The following is a 19,446-nucleotide window of genomic DNA, read 5'->3' as shown; positions in this document are numbered from 1 at the left end:
TATTTGTTCAGTGATTTCAGTTTATCATTTCTTTATTCTTTTGTTTGTCTGGATAAGTCTTAAAATCTTATCCATGTCTGTTAGCTATGGTAGCATCGCTTGTATGCTCTTTGGTTTTGACAAATGGAAGCTGTTCTGAAAGTTTATTTAGTGAAGTGAGATAAAAACATTAACTGATAACAAACTTTACAGTCAATAGTCAGAAGATATTCTTTTGTTTATTGTATTTTTCCCTTTTCAGAACAATTGCCTTATCTCAAGTGCCCTCTGCATACTGTCTTAAAGCTAACTCCAGTGGCTTACGGTAAGATATTCAAATTTAAGCTAAGCAAATTAATCAACTTTATTGTGAAAAATGTTTCATTAGGTTACATCTATTAGTTTGTGTATCAAAACAAATCATGTGTACTTGTTAGGCAAGTCATAGTTTGCATTAAACTGTTCAGTTCATCATAAACCAAAATGTTTTAAAATAGACATTGCTTCTATTCTTGAGATAAAGCTGGGAATTTGAATAACTAGATCCTGCCATACAACACTCTGGTGTGAATTACTCTATGGCCACTCAAAATGATTCACATAGCTTCCTTGGTTAGTGTTGGCTTTTCTTTAGAAATATTTTTTTAGTATTCTTGCACATACTTGGATTTTAGTAAGCCTGTTCATTTCTCTGTTGTGTGTATTTCACACCACCTTGTTTCAAAAAGATAGAATCCAAAAAGCTAATGGTTGACTGTAGTGGACTGTTTCCAGAGTCTAAGAGCTGTAGCTGAAATGTAACTTTTAATAAGATAGAATGGCAAATTATTAATTATAGGAAGAAACAGGCTACCAAAGAGCCTGAATGATGAGGTAGTTCATGGATATGCCCTTATCGTTTTATTAGTAATAATACAGAAGTGGATGACCACTGCCTTCTTTTCTATTTTTTTTTTTCAACTTTTCCATCTAGCCTGCAGTTGTCATGTAGTCTGTTGAAATCCCGTTCAGATGCTAACCTGGCCTGACTCTGCTTAAGCTTACTTATTAAACCTACTTTTTACTTTGTGTCATGTTATTTCAGCCTCCAGTGTGAAATGTGAAACAAAGTTGTAATAAAAATAATTTTAAAATACCACTTAGTCTAAATAAAAAGCACCATTATTATTTCTTGTTAAAAGAAGAGGGAGGAGTGTGGATATTAAAATTTGGAATTTTTGAAGAAAAACGTTTAACAAGAGAGATGCTCCTGTAACTTACCAAATAAAAAGAAGCCTGTAGTGACATCTAGTGTCCAAAATGCTACAGTTATTGCAGTTAAACATATTACTGGACGTTAAAGGCAGGCTTCCCTTTTTAGAATGTCAAGATCTCCCGCTGGAATAGAGTTCAAAATTAAGCAAGGGCAAGCCAGTAGTAGATAAAACAAGAGCAAATCCCACTCTCTGTTAGCACTGATGATGTTACCTAACTTGGTTAATGAAACATCTGCCACAAAGCTCAGAGAGCACCAAAGATCCCACAAAATCAAGCAATCTCTGGATAGAAAAACCACCCAGTAAAATTGAAGGACATGTGTGTTCAGCACATGGCTTAGAACAAGAATATATTTTCAATATCAGAATTGAACTTGTGCTTACACCCAAAAAGCCACTCTCAATTTCCTTTCTCCAATTCCAGCAACCTGATTTAAAGGCATGAAAGCCTAATCAGTATTTTTAGGGAAGATACTCAACATGCTCTCAACATACAATCAAATGTTTACAAGTCATTACAACCCCCCAAATGTCTGTCAATATGAATTTTGTTACAGCTGCTCAAAAGTGCTATCCATGACTCCCAGGAGAAAGCTCGAAGTTGCATTGGAAGGAGTACTATATTTGCCACTTAGAACCTCTTAGAACCAATGTTGCCAGAGTGTCATAGGAGCAAACTTTGTAAAGCAACCGGAACTATTTTTAACCAGTATTGGTATCAAATTCTATTATCCATTGGTTATGCTGTTGATATTGTTCTTTTTTAGTGAATAAATTGAATTAAATACCAAAATGTTGACTTCTACCTACAGGTTGCAAAGTGGAATCTTTATTTCTAAACGTTGAGGCTGTAAATACACACAGGGATAAACCACAGGTAGGTCTTCTTAACAAATGTGAATTTAAAACTTTACAAGAAGCTTGAAAGAAGTATTAAAGTAGAAAACCTGCCAGTAACAAAAGAGTTAAGCACTCCCTGCCCTTTCTTAGCTACATCTTTCTAATTGCTTCTTCCAAAGTTAATTTTTTAAATGTACTTTAAAAAAAAATAAGCTAGCCAGGAGAGCATTGTAAAAAAAAAATTGAGCTTAATATCTTTGATTCCTGGAATGAGGATTCACAACCACCCAGAGTTTTATATTTGAGAATACTGATAAGACAGTTGTATTTGATTAATGGAATGTTGTGTGTTTTCTTTAATGCACTTTAATGATTTTTTTTAAAGAATTCTGCATTAAGCTCATGAAGATGTTAAAGATGTTATACAGGATTTCAGGGGTGAATGGCTTCCATACATGCCCATATCCCTCAATACAGTGTAGACAACACCTCTGTAGTATTCAAATATTGTATATTACCATTCAATGAGAGATTCCATTCTTTTAATGTAAGGAAGAAAAGTTTTTAGATTTCTAGGAATAGTACTTTCTCTGTAACCATCTTGTCCTGATCTTAATTTCAACAGACTCTGTTTTGCCTTGTGCTCTACTATAGCCACCCTGACTATGTCATATCAAATATCACTGCAGCAGTTCAGTTTTCGGTACCTGTATGTTTTATGTGAAATGTACTACATTATTTTAGAATTTTTTTTGTTATCTAGATTTTGAAAGCCATTTCTTGCTCATTCTAGAACAACAGCTGCAAAGATTTTTGTGTCCAGCTAGTTTGAAAGCTTATTTTTGATATTAAAATTCTGGAGGAAACATAAGTTCATAAGCACTTTTTTAATGGAAAATAATGATTATTCTCTTTTTCATACACATAGACACACATCATTGTTTAGTGATTGACTTCAGTTTGTGTCTGTTGGATTTATATGAAAAGTCTCATCTATTTTACCCATGCACTCTAAAATGAGGATGGAACGTTCTGCTAACAAAAACATAAACACAATTTTGACTCAGTTAAAATGTCACACAAATGTTTCTGTTTGTAGCATTTCTGAGCCATTTGTATGGCTATGCTACCAATACTGTGATTTACTACTAGGTCCATATAGTCAAAAATTGATTTGTTTAATTTTGGTTTAATTATTATGTGAACAAGCACTTGTAGTTAGTATCCCTTAGCTCGTGGCTGGACATCTGGTGATTTGTTCATTAAACCAAAATATAGTTTAATAAGATATATGAACCTAGTCAGTAAGACAGGACACCATCATTGTACTCTTCCCATTGGCTTCAGTGGGAATCAAGTAGATCAAACTAAATTAATAACAGGAAAATGGAGAGAGAGAATAAATAAATGAATCCATAATAGTGTGTTCAATATGTATTTTCATGTGTATTAATTTTTTAAAAAGTTTCAGAAAAAAGAATATTCAGAAGCAGAATTTTTCTTTTAAGTACATTAATAAGTACTTTAGGGGACATTGATGATCACAACTGCTTTGGTTCAAATGGCTTGTTAGCTAGTTTATGTCAGTTAAAATAGTTGTTTGTAAAGAAAATTTATAAATGTCAGTAATAGAGTTCCATAAAACAAATGGAAGTTTTATCTCTGATATAAGTTATCTTGTATTTTTCTAGAAGTCCCCTTTTATCAAAATTATCAGAGTTTTTGATTGCACAGTGCTCTTATAGTTCTGTATAAGTTGGAATGGATTTGCTAATTAATTGAAGTCTTTTAGTAGGCAAAGGAATGTAACAATATTCCTTTTAATTGTGAGGTTGATTGTTTTAGTAAAGGAATTACTTTCTTCTTCAGTCTTGAATTTCTGTCTGTGCCTTTGGAAAATTACGCAGCAGACTTTTAGGTTGTTAGCCTGAGCAGACCAGCCAGTGGCTATGGGACCATTGGCATAGGTGAAATGGATATGCAAGGTCATTGGGAAATGGCCATGGAAGCAAACGCCCCCCCCCCCAACAGCTTTCTGGTTGTGCAGTTCTTTGGTACTTTGAGAAGAGACACTTTGGGAATGCCTTGCACAGCCTTCCCAGTGACTATTTTTATGTAACTGTAAACATCTTCTGTAAGGGTAAAACTTCTGTTCATTTTCATTGTCTCTTCATATTTCTCATAGAAATGACAAAATAATGTTTGGGGGAATTGTCATTTCATATTTGTTTATGGAAGCAGTATCTTAACCTGCATTATTTGATTTGATAGTTAAGAATTTTTGCCAAGATGGATCACATCTTTGTCTATTCTTAGGGACAATTTTCCCATGTTTTTTGTGGCATGATTTAAGTGTGCATAGCATGACACCAGATTGATTTGGATTAGAAATTTAGCTCTGTAGTATATGAGAGGTTAGAAAGACAAAAATAAATCAGCACTGAAGGCTTTTATTGTTCTTCATTGGTTTAATTTATGTATAAAACTTTTATAAAAGTCTACACCAGGGGTTCTCAACCTTGGCAACTTTAAGACTTTTAACTTTTAACTTTAAACTTTAAGCTTTGCTGGCTGAGGAATTCTGGGGGTTGAAGTCCACAAGTCTTAAAGTTGCCAGGGTTGAGAACCCCTGGTCTACACATTTTAGCTTGTGGAACCTAAGGAAGTGGACAAGTCCCTCTCAGCTGCTAGTGCGGCCACTTGTACTGTATATTAGGTTGCCCTTCCTGGCTCATTAAAGTTGCATGGCAGGGGATGGGTGGTAGTTAACTCCTCCTTGAAAGAGGGCGTGTTTCCACCAACTGCACTCCTTCTTCAAAGGACCATCACTCAACCCAACCAAGCTGGATACTTTTTGCCCAGTTTCCAACCTTCCCTTCTTAGGGAAGGTGGTGGAGAGAGGGGTAGCAGGGCAGCTGCAGAGGACCTTGGATCAAGCGGATTATCTAGATGCTTTTCAGTCGACATTCAGGCCCAGGTTTGGGACTGAGACTGCATTGATTGTGCTCATGGATGGCAGGAGTGGGATAGAGGTAATGCATCCATCCTGGCTCTTCTTGACCTCTTGGTGGCATTGAATATGATCAGTCATGGTATCTTTCTTGGCTGACTCAGGACTTGGAGTTAGTGGCACTGTGTTGTGCTCGTTCTCCTCCTTATTCCAGGGTCAGTTTCAGTCGGCATGGTTAGGTGGGAAGAGAACCAGACTGCAGCCCCTACTTTGTGGGGTGCATCAGGATTTGGTTTTCTGTCTTCTCCTATTTAACATCTACATGAGTAAAGTGATCCATCAGTTTGGGATGAGACATCATCAATATACAGATGACACCCAGCTTTACATCTCTGCTCCAATCCCCTTGACTGATGCTGTGAACATCCTAGCTCCAGTGTCTGTAGGCTGTCTGGGTCTGGATGGAGCTCTGATTCAACCGTTTCAAGATGGAGTGGCTGTGGGTATTTGGGCCCTCTTGAGACAAGGTTCTTCCATCTCTAGTTCTGGATGGGATGGCACTACTGCAGGCAGACCTGATGCACAATTTGGGGGTGCTCCTAGACTCAGGGCTCTGGCTGGAAGAGCAGATGGCAGCTGTGGCTAGGAGAGCCTATGCAGACTTTTGAATAGTGCGCTAGTTGTGCCCATTCCTGCATCTCTATAGAACCAAGGAACTATCCACATGTATATCACCATGTTGTTAGGATATACATTCATATTATTGATCCTTACCCAGTCTGTGATCAAGAACATTTTCTGCAACTCTGGGGTCCTTTTGGTTTGGCAGGGAGAAATTTAAGGGCATGCCTTGAAGCAGGAGCCAGAGTGGTAGAGGCAGCACTGAACTCTGTTTTATCATTTTCTTCACTGTGCTCTGGGCACTTCCTTATTGGACCTTTCTTCTGGACTCAGTCTGGGTTTTCTATTAACTGGAGAGCTATTTGTCATCTTACTACTTACCTGGACAGAAAGGGAGTGTCTATGATCTGAAGTATATAGAGGAGCTTGTCACAGAAACTATGCATTATTCCAACTACCAAGAGCCTGAAGATAGGAACAGGCAGGTGGGGAAGTCTGATACTTGCTATAAGGGCTGGGGTGGTTGCTGGTGATCTTGATATATATAGTATGGGTGGATATATGGGGTGCCTTTGAAGGAAGAGCTAGGGAAGGGGGAATAGGGAGTAGAAAGCGGAAACGTCAAGATTGTGACAGGCAGAGATAGGTAGGGTCAGAATCTGAGGGGGCTATTGAAATTGCAACTTGACAGCTTGTCCAGAACCCAGTACTTGACCCATAAACCAAGTTATTGTGTCCTCAGTTGCCTTGAGCTCTGTCTGTTGCTTTTGAATGCCAGGTTGGTCTGTACATAATCTGTTCTCATTGATGATTTAATCATGGATGGGGTGACTTATGTGGCATACATAATCATGGGCTTGGAGGTAGGAGTTCCTTGTTGCCAAGGTTTTAAGTTTGGCATAACTTCCATTTTCAGCTGAAAAGGAATCAGAGTAATATTAGTAAAATGAGCGATGATAAAGCTAAAGTTAAGACTAATGCAAAGCAGTCGCTGGCTAAGAACGTTTTATTTATAAAACAACCTGTACTTAAAATGGACTGCCTATTACTAAAAATGGTGGACAGAGTTCTCCTTCATTGAATCAATAAACCACTGAAGCTGCACAATTTTTTTGTGAATAGATGAAGGTGTACATTTTCAATGTATAGCCTCTTTTCAGCAGTTTGATAGCTTGAGAAAAAAGAACACTATTCACTATTTTCAATAACAGGCAACCCTCTTGTAAGTATGAGTCCCAGCCTACAAATTTGAGTTAAAGACAAGAGTTAGGAACTGAACTCATTCTTTTTTTTTTTTTTTTTAAAAGTTTATTTATAAAACAGTTAAAACAAAGATGGACATAACGTAACATTCCAGTGTATATATTCCTAACAATTTGTTCCTCATCATACATATAATTCTTAATCTCTATATATACATATTTTTCTATACAATACAGTGTCTAATTTGTTTCTCTATATACTAACATACAGTTTTATATATCTCTATCTTAACACTAACTTAAAACCCGAACAGTTCTCCTTGATTCACACCAACAATAGAATTTATCCCAGATTTCAAAGTAATCTGACTCTGTCTTGTCCTTCATTTCCATTATGAACCTATCCATATCAGCACACGATAGGATTTTATATAAAATCTCTTCTTCTGTTGGAATTTCTTTATTCCTCCAGTTTTGTGCATAGAACTGAACTCATTCTTAATCTGGGGACTTCCTGGATCCAAAGGAATTAATACTGTAATACTGCACGGCTTTCTGTACATAGATCGGTAGCCCATAAGGTTGCCAATGTTAAGCTGGAACCACAGAATTATTGTCTTCTGTAAATCAATAGTCTATGTTTATAAGAAAAATGGGCACAAATTTTGCTTGGAGAATTGCAATCATCCATTAATTTAAATCAGGAATTACATGTGGAAACACTGATTGGCAGTCCTGTACGATAAATATTTTCTATATTTTTATTGTTATACAGAATGTAGACATTGTCAGACCTCCTGAGGATGCCCTTATAACTGTCCCTGCTCACCAGTGAATCCTGTTTCCTGATCAGCTATGAAAGATGTGGTGCTGTTTTTATCATACTTTATTAAATTTCAAACAATCATTCTAATCACTTTGGAATCAAATGCAGATATAGCAGTTTTTATGTATTGAATGACTTGGAGATCAAATTGTTTTAGACCAGTGGTTCTCAACCTTTTTAATGCCGCGACCCCCAACCGGTCGTAAGTCGAGGACTACCCAACCAGTCATAAGTCGAGGACTTTCCCTGCCCGGGAGCACCGCACATGCATGGTGTTGCCCCCTGTGCGGGCCAAGGTGTAGCTGGCAAGCGGCAGAGACAGCGCAGGCCGACCACCGGCTGGGCCACCAGCTGGCCCAGCCCAAGGGAGGTAAGGCACCCGCCGGGCCCTATGTGCGCCAGCAACCCTCCCTGCACCCGCCGGCCTGCCACCTCCCACCCCTGGCCCTCTTTTACTTACATTTTTAGTAGTTGCTCAGCAGGGAGGGGTGGAAACTTACAGACAGCTCGCCTTCGCTGTAGACAATTTGCAGTACCATTTGCAGAATGGGACTTTTGGTGGGCTCAGCAGGGCAGAGACAGCCTGGACAATTCCTATTGGCTTTTGAAAGCCAATAGAATTAGACTCTATTCAAGAGAGTCTATTCTATTGGCTTTCAAAGGCCAATAGAATAAAAGGGAGTAGCACAGCTAAGGAAAAGGGGAAAAAAATGGCAGACTGCATTGTTTGGCGACCCCCGTGAAATGGTTGTTTGACCCCAAATGGGGTCCCGACCCACAGGTTGAGAACCACTGTTTTAGACTATTTGAATTGTTGAATCATTGACAAGTTATTGTTCACTTCTGCTGAAGTTTGATTATTTGCTTTTGCAATATAACTTAATTATTGCTGATTTTTAATTTGATATTTTATGTCCAGTAAAGTTCAGTTTAGTACTTTGAACATCTAAGTTATTAATCGTTACAATATATCTAACAGTTGCAATAAATACAATAGAATCAGTGAGAAGATAGCTGGATATTTTTCAGGTGATAAGTGTGTTTAGTCCAATATCATTGACCAATGTAATTCTAGCATTAGAAATTGTAATTCTAATTGATTTTAATAATGTATCTAAGAAGTTGTTTCCTATTAGTGGGCAGTATTTTTAAAATGTTGTTGGCCCATTTCCAACTTCTCGTCTTTACTTCCTAGGCTTCAAAGATTTGCTAAACCAGCTGAAGAGCGCTGGCTTGGTTCCAAATTCTAGTCTACACAGGAGCAGTATTATGATTATTGCTTCTTTCTCAGCAGTCTTGTGTTTTTACATCTTTCAGCTCTGGCTCTTGATCTGGTGTTGCCCTTGCTGCAGTAGATTTTGGAAAGCTTCAGGGAAATCATAATCAGGATGTAGAGTTGCATGTTCCCAGGACCTCCACATTTGCTTTGCTGAATCCTGTCTCTACTCACTTTAGGCTATCATGGCTCATATTCATCTTTATGGCTTCTCACTAGGACTATCATCTGAGATGCAAAAGCCAGATGACCATCAGATGGCAGCAAACGCACAGTGCTTTAGGTACCTCTTTGCTGCCTTCTTGTGGCTGTCTAAAATTTTGCATGCATCATCTCAGATTGAGCCCTCTGTGGGCATCAACTATAATAGCATATCCCAGCAAAATCTTCTTGACATAATGTGTCATACTTATGTTTAAGATTGAATGAAAAAGTTGGTGCAAGAGGGAGTCTCATGGGCACTAAAGAAAGATCCATTTTGTAATCTTTCACTGTATCACTACTCTGCTAGCCTGTTTGAAAGTAGGTCTTTTGGTAAAAGGTTGTGCTGTTTAATAGTTTGTTTTATTCAGGGTTGCATTTAATGCAAAAAGGGCCTATATGCAGGAAAAGCAACATTTATTACAAGTCTTCTCTAGTGAAAGAAAAAATAAAGCAGTATTATTGATGAATCTGCCATGTGATTTCCTAACATGGGAAGTTGTAGTGCTTCATAGATTGTAGCCTAGAAAAAGAAACTTGGTTGAAAGAGGAGGAGAGGTAGGTGGATTTAGTTGAGTGACTCTCAGAAGTTGTGATTTTCCTGTGCTTGTGCGTGTATATTGAAAAAAAAAACTTTGCTTATTTGTTTGGGTTATTTGAAGAGTTAAAAATGTGGTGTGCATGATCCTGGATTCATGTTAGTTAATGATGAAAAACAGTCTTCTGCTATACTTGTTGAAGCCAGTATGTGGGTCTCAAGTGTTCATATTAAATAAAACCCATCCTCTCTTGAGTTGGCAGTAACTTGAGCTTCTAAAAAAAGCTTACTGACTATGTCAACCAGTGGGCAGCTGCTATTATTCAGTGCATTATCTTGAACCAGACTTTTTATGAATACTCCTGCTCAATTCCAGTGTTACGAGAGAACAAAAATTGTTGACTCTTTTTAATATATTATCTGTAATTTTATGTATCTATAACTTTTGGTAAAGTCCCAAACCCCAAATTTTGTCATCTTTTCTCATGGCTTCTTAGTCTATGTGTTTTATTCTATGTATCATGGTAACTGCCTGGGGAGCATGCATCTCTAGAATAAAATATGGGCCTGCAACAGTAGTTCACCTTCAGAAACATACGTAATTTATTAGATTTAAAGATCTCTAAAGGCAACTAATCTCCAGATGTGGTTTAGCAAAATTACTCATTTATTGCTGCTTAAAAGGGCATTTTTCTTAGAGCAGGGGTCTTCAAACTTAGCCCTTTTATGACTTGTGGACTTCAACTCCCGTAGGGCTGGCTGAGAAATTCCAGGAGTTGAAGTCCACAAGTCATAAAAGGGGCAAGTTTGAAGACCCCTGTCTTAGAGTTAATCTCAGTGCAGGGTTGCTCTCTTTAGTCCCTACACTTTTCAAGAGAATCTTCTTGGTCAGGCCAGAGTTAAGTATGCATTTCCTTGGACTGTGAACCCCTTGTAGCTTGCTAACCAATTCTTCTTATTTTATTTCCAGAATGTGTGCGTGAGCCGCTCTCGAGAAGAAGCCTTGAGGACTGTACCTAATAATTTGTAGCTCTCTGGACTCCCAGCACTGTCCGGTGTCAACATTAAGGACACTTCTCAGGGACACGACGATGATGAGAGCCTTAGAAGGAGACAGCCAGAAAGGCAGAAAAATGCCTGCTCTCTTCTTTTAAAATGGATTTCAAGACAAACTGAGCATTAAAGGCAAAAATGTACCAAGTATTTATGGAACCCAGGATGAAATTAGTTTTTAATTTAATATATTTTGTTTTCAGCCTGTCATTTTTGATCATGAATGTTATATGTACAGGTGTTGTTTTGAGATTCTTCTAGAATTAGAATATTTTCTTAAGCTGGTCTTTCTGTTAAAAACAGTCCTCCTCTGATTATTTTATTCAAACCTTATGCCCATGAAATTTGATGTGCACAAAAAGTATTTTAAACCTTTTCATCTACTAGACAAGATATTTATCATCTCCATCAAACTTCAATTTGTTTTCATTTCATAATTACAGTGCTTTGGTTGATAACACAAAAAACTAAATGTTTATAATATATTCAATATTATAAAGTGCACTATTAAAATTTCCAGTTTTGGGGTGGGGCAATAATGTTGTAGCAGTTGGTATTTATAACACCAACTTTCTAAATAATTTTATTAAAGGTTCTGTTTCCATTTTAGCATTAAAATATTTTCTCTTTTATGCTCCTACATTATAAAGTGCTGCAGAGCCTCCTAGATAATTTATTCAAGTGATTTTTTTTATCAAAAATAACAGCAGATTTCTTCCTACTTCATATACAAAGTAGAACCATTTTCTAAAGCCTTTTTTTAAAAAAAATAATCTCTAATTCTATTTAAAAATACTGATGGATAGTCAATTAGTCAAAGTTGGCCTGCATATTATTCATAATTTCCATAAGCACTATTTTATATGGAAGTCCCCAACCCCTGGGCCATGACCCATTTGAAACTGGGCCGCACAAATGGTGGGCAAGCATGCACAACTCCATTTGTGTGAGCTGTGTGCATGTTTGTGAACCATCCCCTTGCCCCCAGCCGATGCCAGTCCCTAAAGCCAGAAAGGTTTGGGACTGCTGATTTTATATATTATTCTTTGAGGAAATTCCTGTAAAGCCTGTGAAAATTAAAATAATCTTACATAGACAAGAATAACAATATGGAACGTGGTGGTTAAAAGTCCAAAAATCTTATTGCTGCAATGTGCAGCACCAGTCTTGAGAAACACATATGACTTTAAGAAGTTCTAGTGAGCCAATAATATTGATGAACCTCTTCCGTTTTCCCTTTAAACCAAAGATAAAGTATTAGCTTGTTTTGAATGTTTCAAAAGTAGGCAGAGTTAAATTGAAAGATATTTTTTTATTGGAGGAGCTAGCAGATGTCATGCACTGAATACCATCAACAAGTTCAGGTAATGGTGGAAGGATTTACTCCCAAAGTAAATAACAATGACAGTTTTTCAAATTGTCTTTTAAGATTTTGCAAGTATATTAAATCATTCAACTTAATCCATTCTTGCCTGAAACCTTCTGAGACATCCGTGTCCTTTTCTGAGACATTTCAAAATGCTGAAGATTTGGAAATGGCACATGATTTCTGCCTTTTTAATTTTTTATATGCTTTTAAAACATTAATTGGGAGTATGGACACTGAGATGCTTGCAAGAGCTTTGTTGCTAAGCCCTGGTTTAGTATTCTGGCGTTCTTTTATAAAAGAGAACCAGCACATCCTTCAACCCTGTCGCCACCATCATCATCATCATCTTTGGGGATTAGCATCTACTGCTCCTCCTCCTGTATGGATTGGGAGGAAAGCATAAGAGACATGGGACCACTGCTCCTGTAGTTGGATTCTCAAAGATGCACAGAAAAATGCAGGTTAATTTGCAGAATTTTAACGTCCTGCTTTCAAATGGAATTTGTACAGAAGCAATTCCTCTTTGAGTTTGCATGTTAAGTCATGTATATATTTGTATTAAGTCATTATATAATGTCATTATTTGTGTGATAGAAATCAGGCAGAAGATTAGATACCTGAAACAAAAATTAGTTTTGTCCTCACTAATTGGAAGTGTATTTTAAAATCCCCTGTCTATATAGATATCTTATCGAGCCATACTACCTTAGTGGTGAAAGCTCTGTGCAATGTACTGTGTTAGCTTTGCAGATAAGGCTCAGTTTGTTTCTTTATTTTTATGTCGCTGGTGCTATAATGTATGCTGTGGCCAGGCTGTGAACTCCTTGTTTTGCAATGCATTCAGTGCTGAAGAAATAAGCCAGAAAGTCAAACTTACGTCAGAAAGATAAACAATAGTATTAAAATAGAAATTATTTAACTAACATATAAAAAGCACTTGAGCTGTATTGTATCATAAAATAATTTTTGCATTGTAAAGTATTTATTCAGGTAGATAATCATTTACAATGTTTACCTGACTGGAAGGAATTCTCCCCCTACCCCAATATCTCTGAATTCAGTCACTTAGTGCTATTGAAAATAACATAGAAGATGAGAGAGGCTGCTTTTCTGTAATGCCTAAACTCTCTCTCTTCTATCCCCATCCAAATATATTTCCCAAAAGTTTTCTTGTTTTTATTTTCCCGGGAAGCCACCCCAAAACTCCATTCCATCCATTTTGCCCCTTTTCCCCATTTCCATTAGAAGGAAGGAGGGAGGGAGGAGATTCTGTGTATGCATACGTACATATTTGTCTGTGTAAGACTGATTTATATGTGAAAGAATGATGTGCACACAGGGAATCAGTTAATAATAACGTTTGTCCCAATCCTGTCTTTATTAAGACTCTGTTTTTAGAAGATATATAAGCACACCTGCATAGATGCCTAACATATACAAGTGATGTCATACATAAACATTGGAGAGGTGTGGACATCTCCAGGATGTCATTTGGAGTGGCAATCATAAGCTTGACATAGTATGTAATGTGTTTTTTCTCCCATTTTGGGGGGATGGGTTGCCTTCTCTTTGGATAAATACGGGCAGTCCTTGGCTTACATTCAGCAACAATTTGAACCCATGACAGTGTTCAGCAAATGGTTCTTACAACATGTCCTCTGAAATCCAGCAATTGCTCTGCTCCCTCTGTCACAAGATCACAATTTCTGACATTCTCTGCCAGCTTCCCACAAAGTTAGTAAGAAGCCGGCAGGAAGTCAGAAGTCAGTGTCATGCGAGGTCCTTGTTTAACAGCAACCTGGGCTGTCAGAACTGCCATCACTAAGTAGTCCCAATTGCTATCGTAAATTGAAGATTACCTGTACGGTACTAGAAGGGACCAGAAAAAAACCCATTGCTATACTTTAATAGGTCTCTCTTATGCAGCAGTTGTGTTTTATCATGATACTTTTTGAGCTTCTCTGGATGTGGGCCACTGCCGGGGGGGGGGGGTAATTTAATTCTCTAAAAGCTGAGAGTTAACCAGAAGAAAAATGTGTAGATGTATAGATCTGTTTTGAATTTTGTAGAAAATATAATTTACTCATTTCTAAATGAAGCCAGTAGACTAGCCTTCATTGAAAATGTGTCATTACTTCATAGATTCCCTTTCCTGAAGAGAAATATTTGTTTGCATATCTTCATATTTTTTTAATGTGTACAACTTGGTGGCTAAATATTTAATGTATAATAGATATTTTTATAGGCCATATCTAAATATACTTTGTTAATTGTGATCTATTTAGAGAAAAGGCCATATAACCAGAAAAAAAATCATTATTTGCAATACAATTATAAATTTATGTTGATACTTGAAAAGACTAAGAAGTTGTTGATTCTGATTTAACAAGTTGTGATCTTAAATACAAAAACTTCTTGAAATTAGTTGCACTATCTTCCAAGTAAATAAGTCCAAAAATCATAATCATAAATCATAAAAACTCTCTACTATCAGCTTCAAATAAATAAACTTGTAATGGCCTTCAGAATACCTGTTGAATATTTTGTTTCACAGGACTTACTACCTTTTTAAGTGTAAAAAGTGAATTATGGAAATGTGAATTTTAATCAAGAAGCCGTTATTAGCACTCGCTTAATGTGTGAAAATAGCCTATAGGAATAATGTGGAAATGAGAATGTTATAAGTATTTTTTTTCTCAATTTATATGGTGGATTCATATGATTTCGAATTAAATTTTAATTCAGACATGATTGTTCATTTATTTAATGCAGATTTTTCAGCTATAGTTGGGCAATTTATTACTTGTCGTAAGAGGTTTCCTGATATTTCTCCAAAACAATAAAATCTTAGTTCTAAATTAAAGTATACTTTAATTTCTTTATAGGTTGATTTTTGCTACTATACTTAAGGTACGTAATCATTAGATAAATGTTTGCAAAAAAGTCGTCCAAGAAAACACATTTTGATGATATAGTACAGAGATCCCCAACCTTTTGGGCACCGGGGACCAGTTCCATGGAGAAAAGTTTTTCCATGGATCTGAGAGTGTGTGGTTTTGTGTGCTGTCTGCATCCCATGGATGAGGCTTTGCTTATTTGTGCAGATCAGTTGCTGGCATGCCGCGGCCTGGTACCAGTCCATGGACCGGGGGTTAGGGACCCCTGATATAGTACATTGCTGTATTTACATAAAATACACTATTTTAAAATAAGTGAATAAAAATGTCAGTTTACTTTAAAGACTCAAAATTTCATGTCAGGTATGAACAATTCTTGTGGAATTTGACTGCAAACTTGCAGAGTTTACTGCATTTAATTATATAAATATCAATGAAATATCATCTGGTTATCAAGAATCCATTCAGTTATAATAATGCTTCTGCTGACTTTAAAGACAGCGAAACAATGTATGGCAGGTACTTGAGATTGTGACTATGCCCTTTCTAACAGTAGTTGTGGTTCTGCTTATGCCAGTTTTATTCAGCAGCTTTGGGCCCCACTGACTTGTGCAGTATTACTGAGACTGCCCTTTGTGATGGGTATAATAAGCAAGGTGTACAAAATTGATTTAACAAGCTTCACATTCTCGGTTTATTCCCTGGACATTTGAATTTGTTTAGCAATTCTCCAGCACTGGAGACGTAGAATCCACCAATGGGTTAACTCTGCCTTCCTGCCCATTAGACCAGGTCAGCCAACTTGTCAACGCCCATCCTGGGGTAGCCACTCTTGACTCGGTCTTCAGCCCAGGCGGACGTGATAGATAGGTAATAGAGGCTAAAATATTGGTGGATTCTGCTCATCTCACACCACAGTTATTTCTACAGTGCTGGGACCAGCACTGTGTAAAATAACCTGTAGAAGGCTTGGGGAGGTGGGTCTTCCTTTTCTCAAACCTGCGGTCTCAGCTCACCCCTAAGGGAAACCCCTCTCCAGCTGCTCAGCCCTATAGTCGGAGCCTACCCGAACCCCCTGGGGAGTGGGGATTTCTCTCCATTTTCCCTCCCCACTCCGTTAAGCTCCCTCTTAAGGGAAATCCATCTCCAGCTGCTCAGTGCAGCAGCGGAGCTTCTCCAAACGGTGGTGGGGATTTCCTTTTCATCTCCCTCCCATGTCCATTGCTAGAACAACGGAGAGCCGGCTGGGCTCCAGGGGCAAGGAAATTCAGCTTCCGTCACCCCTGACTCGAGAAGCCAGACGGTTCCTCACCATAGCAGATCGGAGGCTGCCGCTCCTGGGAATCGATTCCTTCCATTCCCATCTGAGACTTACTCAATCGTCCCGATTCTTGACGGGACTCTGGTTGCCATTTTCGAAGCCGGGGACACATGAAAACAACAGAAGGCACATCCGCTTTCGTCTTCTTCCCCTCAAATCTCCCGCCACGAGAGCAGAAGTTGTCCTTTCGCACCGAATCACCGGCAGCCGAAAGGGACACTTCCGCCTTCTTCCCCTTTTGTCACACGGTCGCCATTTTAACGGCCGGGACAAGAGAGACAGTTCAGCCAGACAAAAAGCTCCAAGTGAAAGTTTAAGCATCCTTAGGAGCGTAAAGCATCCATAGGAGCGAAAAGCTCATTATCGCCTTCCCTAAATTTCTGGCTTCTTACAGGGGAAGGGAGGACTGTGTGGCTGCTCAGGCCAGCGTTAGCGACCCCATTATGCCGCCCCCCTCCGTTGATTCATCCCCATTTCCTTGCAAATGGTTGTCAATTATTAATACACAAAATCAGTTAAATAATAAATAAATTAACAAATTAAATAAATAAATTAAAAGGCCTGATAATTAATACATTGTCCTACCCTGGTGCACCCACTACCCTGACCGCACCTCCCTATTATTTCAGCCCCATCCACTGCAACTGGGTGAACGTAAGAAGGGCCGGACCACAAAGGGGTGGGACAGCAGCGATCCCTTTACCGGTCAGGTGGTCAGGAGAGCGGGACGACCATTCCCTGCTATACCTGCTTGCCCATCTCGCCAACTGATCCCCTAACAGAGCTCCCTCCCTCCCCTCCCAGAGCTCACCTAGGATGGAGGAGTCCACGGTGTCTCAGCCCTTGAGCATCGCCTCCCCTCCCACCAGCTGCAAAAGACAAAAATCCTCCAAACAGGAGGTGGCAGGCAGAATCAAAGCAAAGGCCAAGTGCATTTCTGGAAGAAAACCTTCCAAGTTGGCTGAGAAACAGGCTAGCAGAAGGCACCAGGCTCTGGAGAGGGAATTCTCCAAGGCACAAAAGCAAGCCAAGGCAAAAACGGAGCAAATGGAGGAAACATCCTTTGACCTTCCCTTGGGACCTTCCACCCAAGGAGTATGGTTCCCGGAGGGTCCTTCCAGGCCTCTGAGGTAGGTCTATCGACATCACGGGCCGCACAATCCATACCTGAGGCCACGTTCACACCCACAGTGGCAGGACTCGGGGGTGGAGTCTGAGTCTAACCCCTCCGAGGATCGTCTGCAAACTCTAATTGAGCAGACATACCTCAGGATGATGGTGGCTAGGACTAACCACGGACCAAGAACCGAATCCGTGATGTCCATGCCCCCATCCAAGTCCCAACCAGGGCATGCTGCATATCAGGACTCTCCCTCCCCATCACGGTCCTTCCTCAGCAGGGAATTCTCCCCCACGGAGGACGACCAACAGGACATGTCATGATGGGAGGAGGAGGACCCTGCTCCAGATCCATTGTTTTTAGAACCCGTGGTAGCTCTGAAACTTTTCCAAAGTACCATTAAGAAACAATGGACTTCACCGGGCACTTTCCCCAATCTGGGGGGAACAGACAAGAAGTTGTTCAGCACAACACCAGAACAATCAGAGGACCTCGAGGTACCAAAGGTAGACGACCCCTTTGGCTTCCTCTTCTCCCAGTCTGCAGTGTCGGGAGACATGGCAGAGGTATTGAAGTCCGATGACAAGAGGTGGGAGCTCACATTCAGCAGGATCCATCAGGCGGTAGCATGGGCGGTAAGAGCCGCCACTTGCACATCCTTTTTTGCAAGAACCTCCCTACTCTGGATTCGCCAACTTCAAGCCAGACTCCCTCAGGAGGAGGTACAGACACAACAGGACCTGAGCAAACTTGCTGTAGCATCAGAGTACGTCTCTGATGCCATGCTGCATGCAGCCAGGTTCTCATCCAGACGATAGCATCCAATGTCTCAGCACGCAGCATGCTATGGCTCAGGCACTGGCAAACTGACCCAAAGGCCAAGTGGCGCCTAGCCATGGCCCCTTACCAGAGTGGGCTATTATTTGGAGATTCAGCTAGTTCACACTAGTTCGGCAGAACCGGTAGCTATTTTTTTTATTGCCCGGGCCCAGAACGGACTTCTGGAAGCGGCATCCACACAAGAACCGGTTGTTCACATATTTGAATCCCACCACTACCCTTCAGAGAAGATTAGTAGACTCCTTTCTGAGATGATTGCCTTCTTCCAACAACTGCACAGATTTAGGAGGGATGCCTAAGGAGCTGTAAACTGTAATCTACGCAGCCAGATTAGCCAAAGCAACCCTGGTGAACATGAAATGACAGATATCCCCAGTGGTGGGATTCAAATATGTGAACAATCGGTTCTCTGTGTGGATGCTGCTTCTGGAAATCCATTCTGGGTCTGGGCAACAAAAAAATAGCTACCAGTTTTGCCGAACTGGTGCAAACTGGCTGAATCCCACCACTGGATATCCCATCCCGATTGCCCTCACATCCTGACTCCATGGAATCTATGCAGTCAGTTCCTGAATTCTCCAGTGCCTACATTTAAATATCCAAAGTTGCATCAAAGCATATGGAATGAAATGACATAAGCATACTAATAGCATACTGCTCTCTATGCACATATTAACACTTTTTTTCTAGATTTCTGATAGTATTAAGCTATTAAGTTAGTTTGATTGAGCAGCTTATACTGATGTTTTATTGATGTATAGAGACAGAGTTTGGTTTTTACACAAAATCACTATTTTCAATAACTATTCACCTGCTGATTCAGCTTCTACACAGTATAACTTCAAATAGCTTTTGTATTTATTTAGATAATTAGCTATCACTGTGAATAATCTAAATTTGAAAAATCTGGTAAAACAGATGGACAAAAGTTGTAGCTGAGAGTTGGCAATATTATACTCTTTACACGTCTGTGTTTCTGATGCATCAATAAGGCTAATTAGAATGAAAATTAGAAGTGGTTGAAAGGTTGTTAAGTCTATTCCAGTAAACAATATATTAATATTTTGCTTTTAACTGCAGCACCAGCAGTCAACCATATAATTTTAAGTAGTGGTAGCTTCATAGACAGTAGTCACTTTCACACTGATTCCTATTAG

General features: G+C 39.1%; 1 protein-coding gene across 3 annotated transcripts in view; it reads left to right on the top strand.

Moving 5' to 3' along the window:
- PFKFB4 (6-phosphofructo-2-kinase/fructose-2,6-biphosphatase 4) overlaps positions 1 to 14,969 on the top strand; it is an 84,669-nt gene extending 69,700 nt beyond the window's left edge. For 2 of the 3 annotated variants that reach the window (XM_039348207.1, XM_039348205.1), the window contains exons 12-15: positions 242 to 304; positions 2,048 to 2,112; positions 7,624 to 7,715; positions 10,660 to 14,969. In XM_039348207.1, the coding sequence (XP_039204141.1) occupies positions 242 to 304; positions 2,048 to 2,112; positions 7,624 to 7,683 (188 nt within the window). In that variant the 3' untranslated portion in view covers positions 7,684 to 7,715; positions 10,660 to 14,969. The remainder of the gene's footprint in view (positions 1 to 241; positions 305 to 2,047; positions 2,113 to 7,623; positions 7,716 to 10,659) is intronic. The other variant, XM_039348206.1, reaches the window with a different exon arrangement.
- Positions 14,970 to 19,446: the final 4,477 nt, after the last annotated feature.

The sequence above is a fragment of the Crotalus tigris genome, unplaced genomic scaffold (assembly GCF_016545835.1).
Source record: "Crotalus tigris isolate CLP2741 ecotype Arizona unplaced genomic scaffold, ASM1654583v1 scf7180000018125.1543573, whole genome shotgun sequence".
NCBI classification, from domain to species: domain Eukaryota; kingdom Metazoa; phylum Chordata; class Lepidosauria; order Squamata; family Viperidae; genus Crotalus; species Crotalus tigris.
Note: the sequence above shows the minus strand (reverse complement) of the source record. Positions and strands in the feature narration are given on the sequence as shown.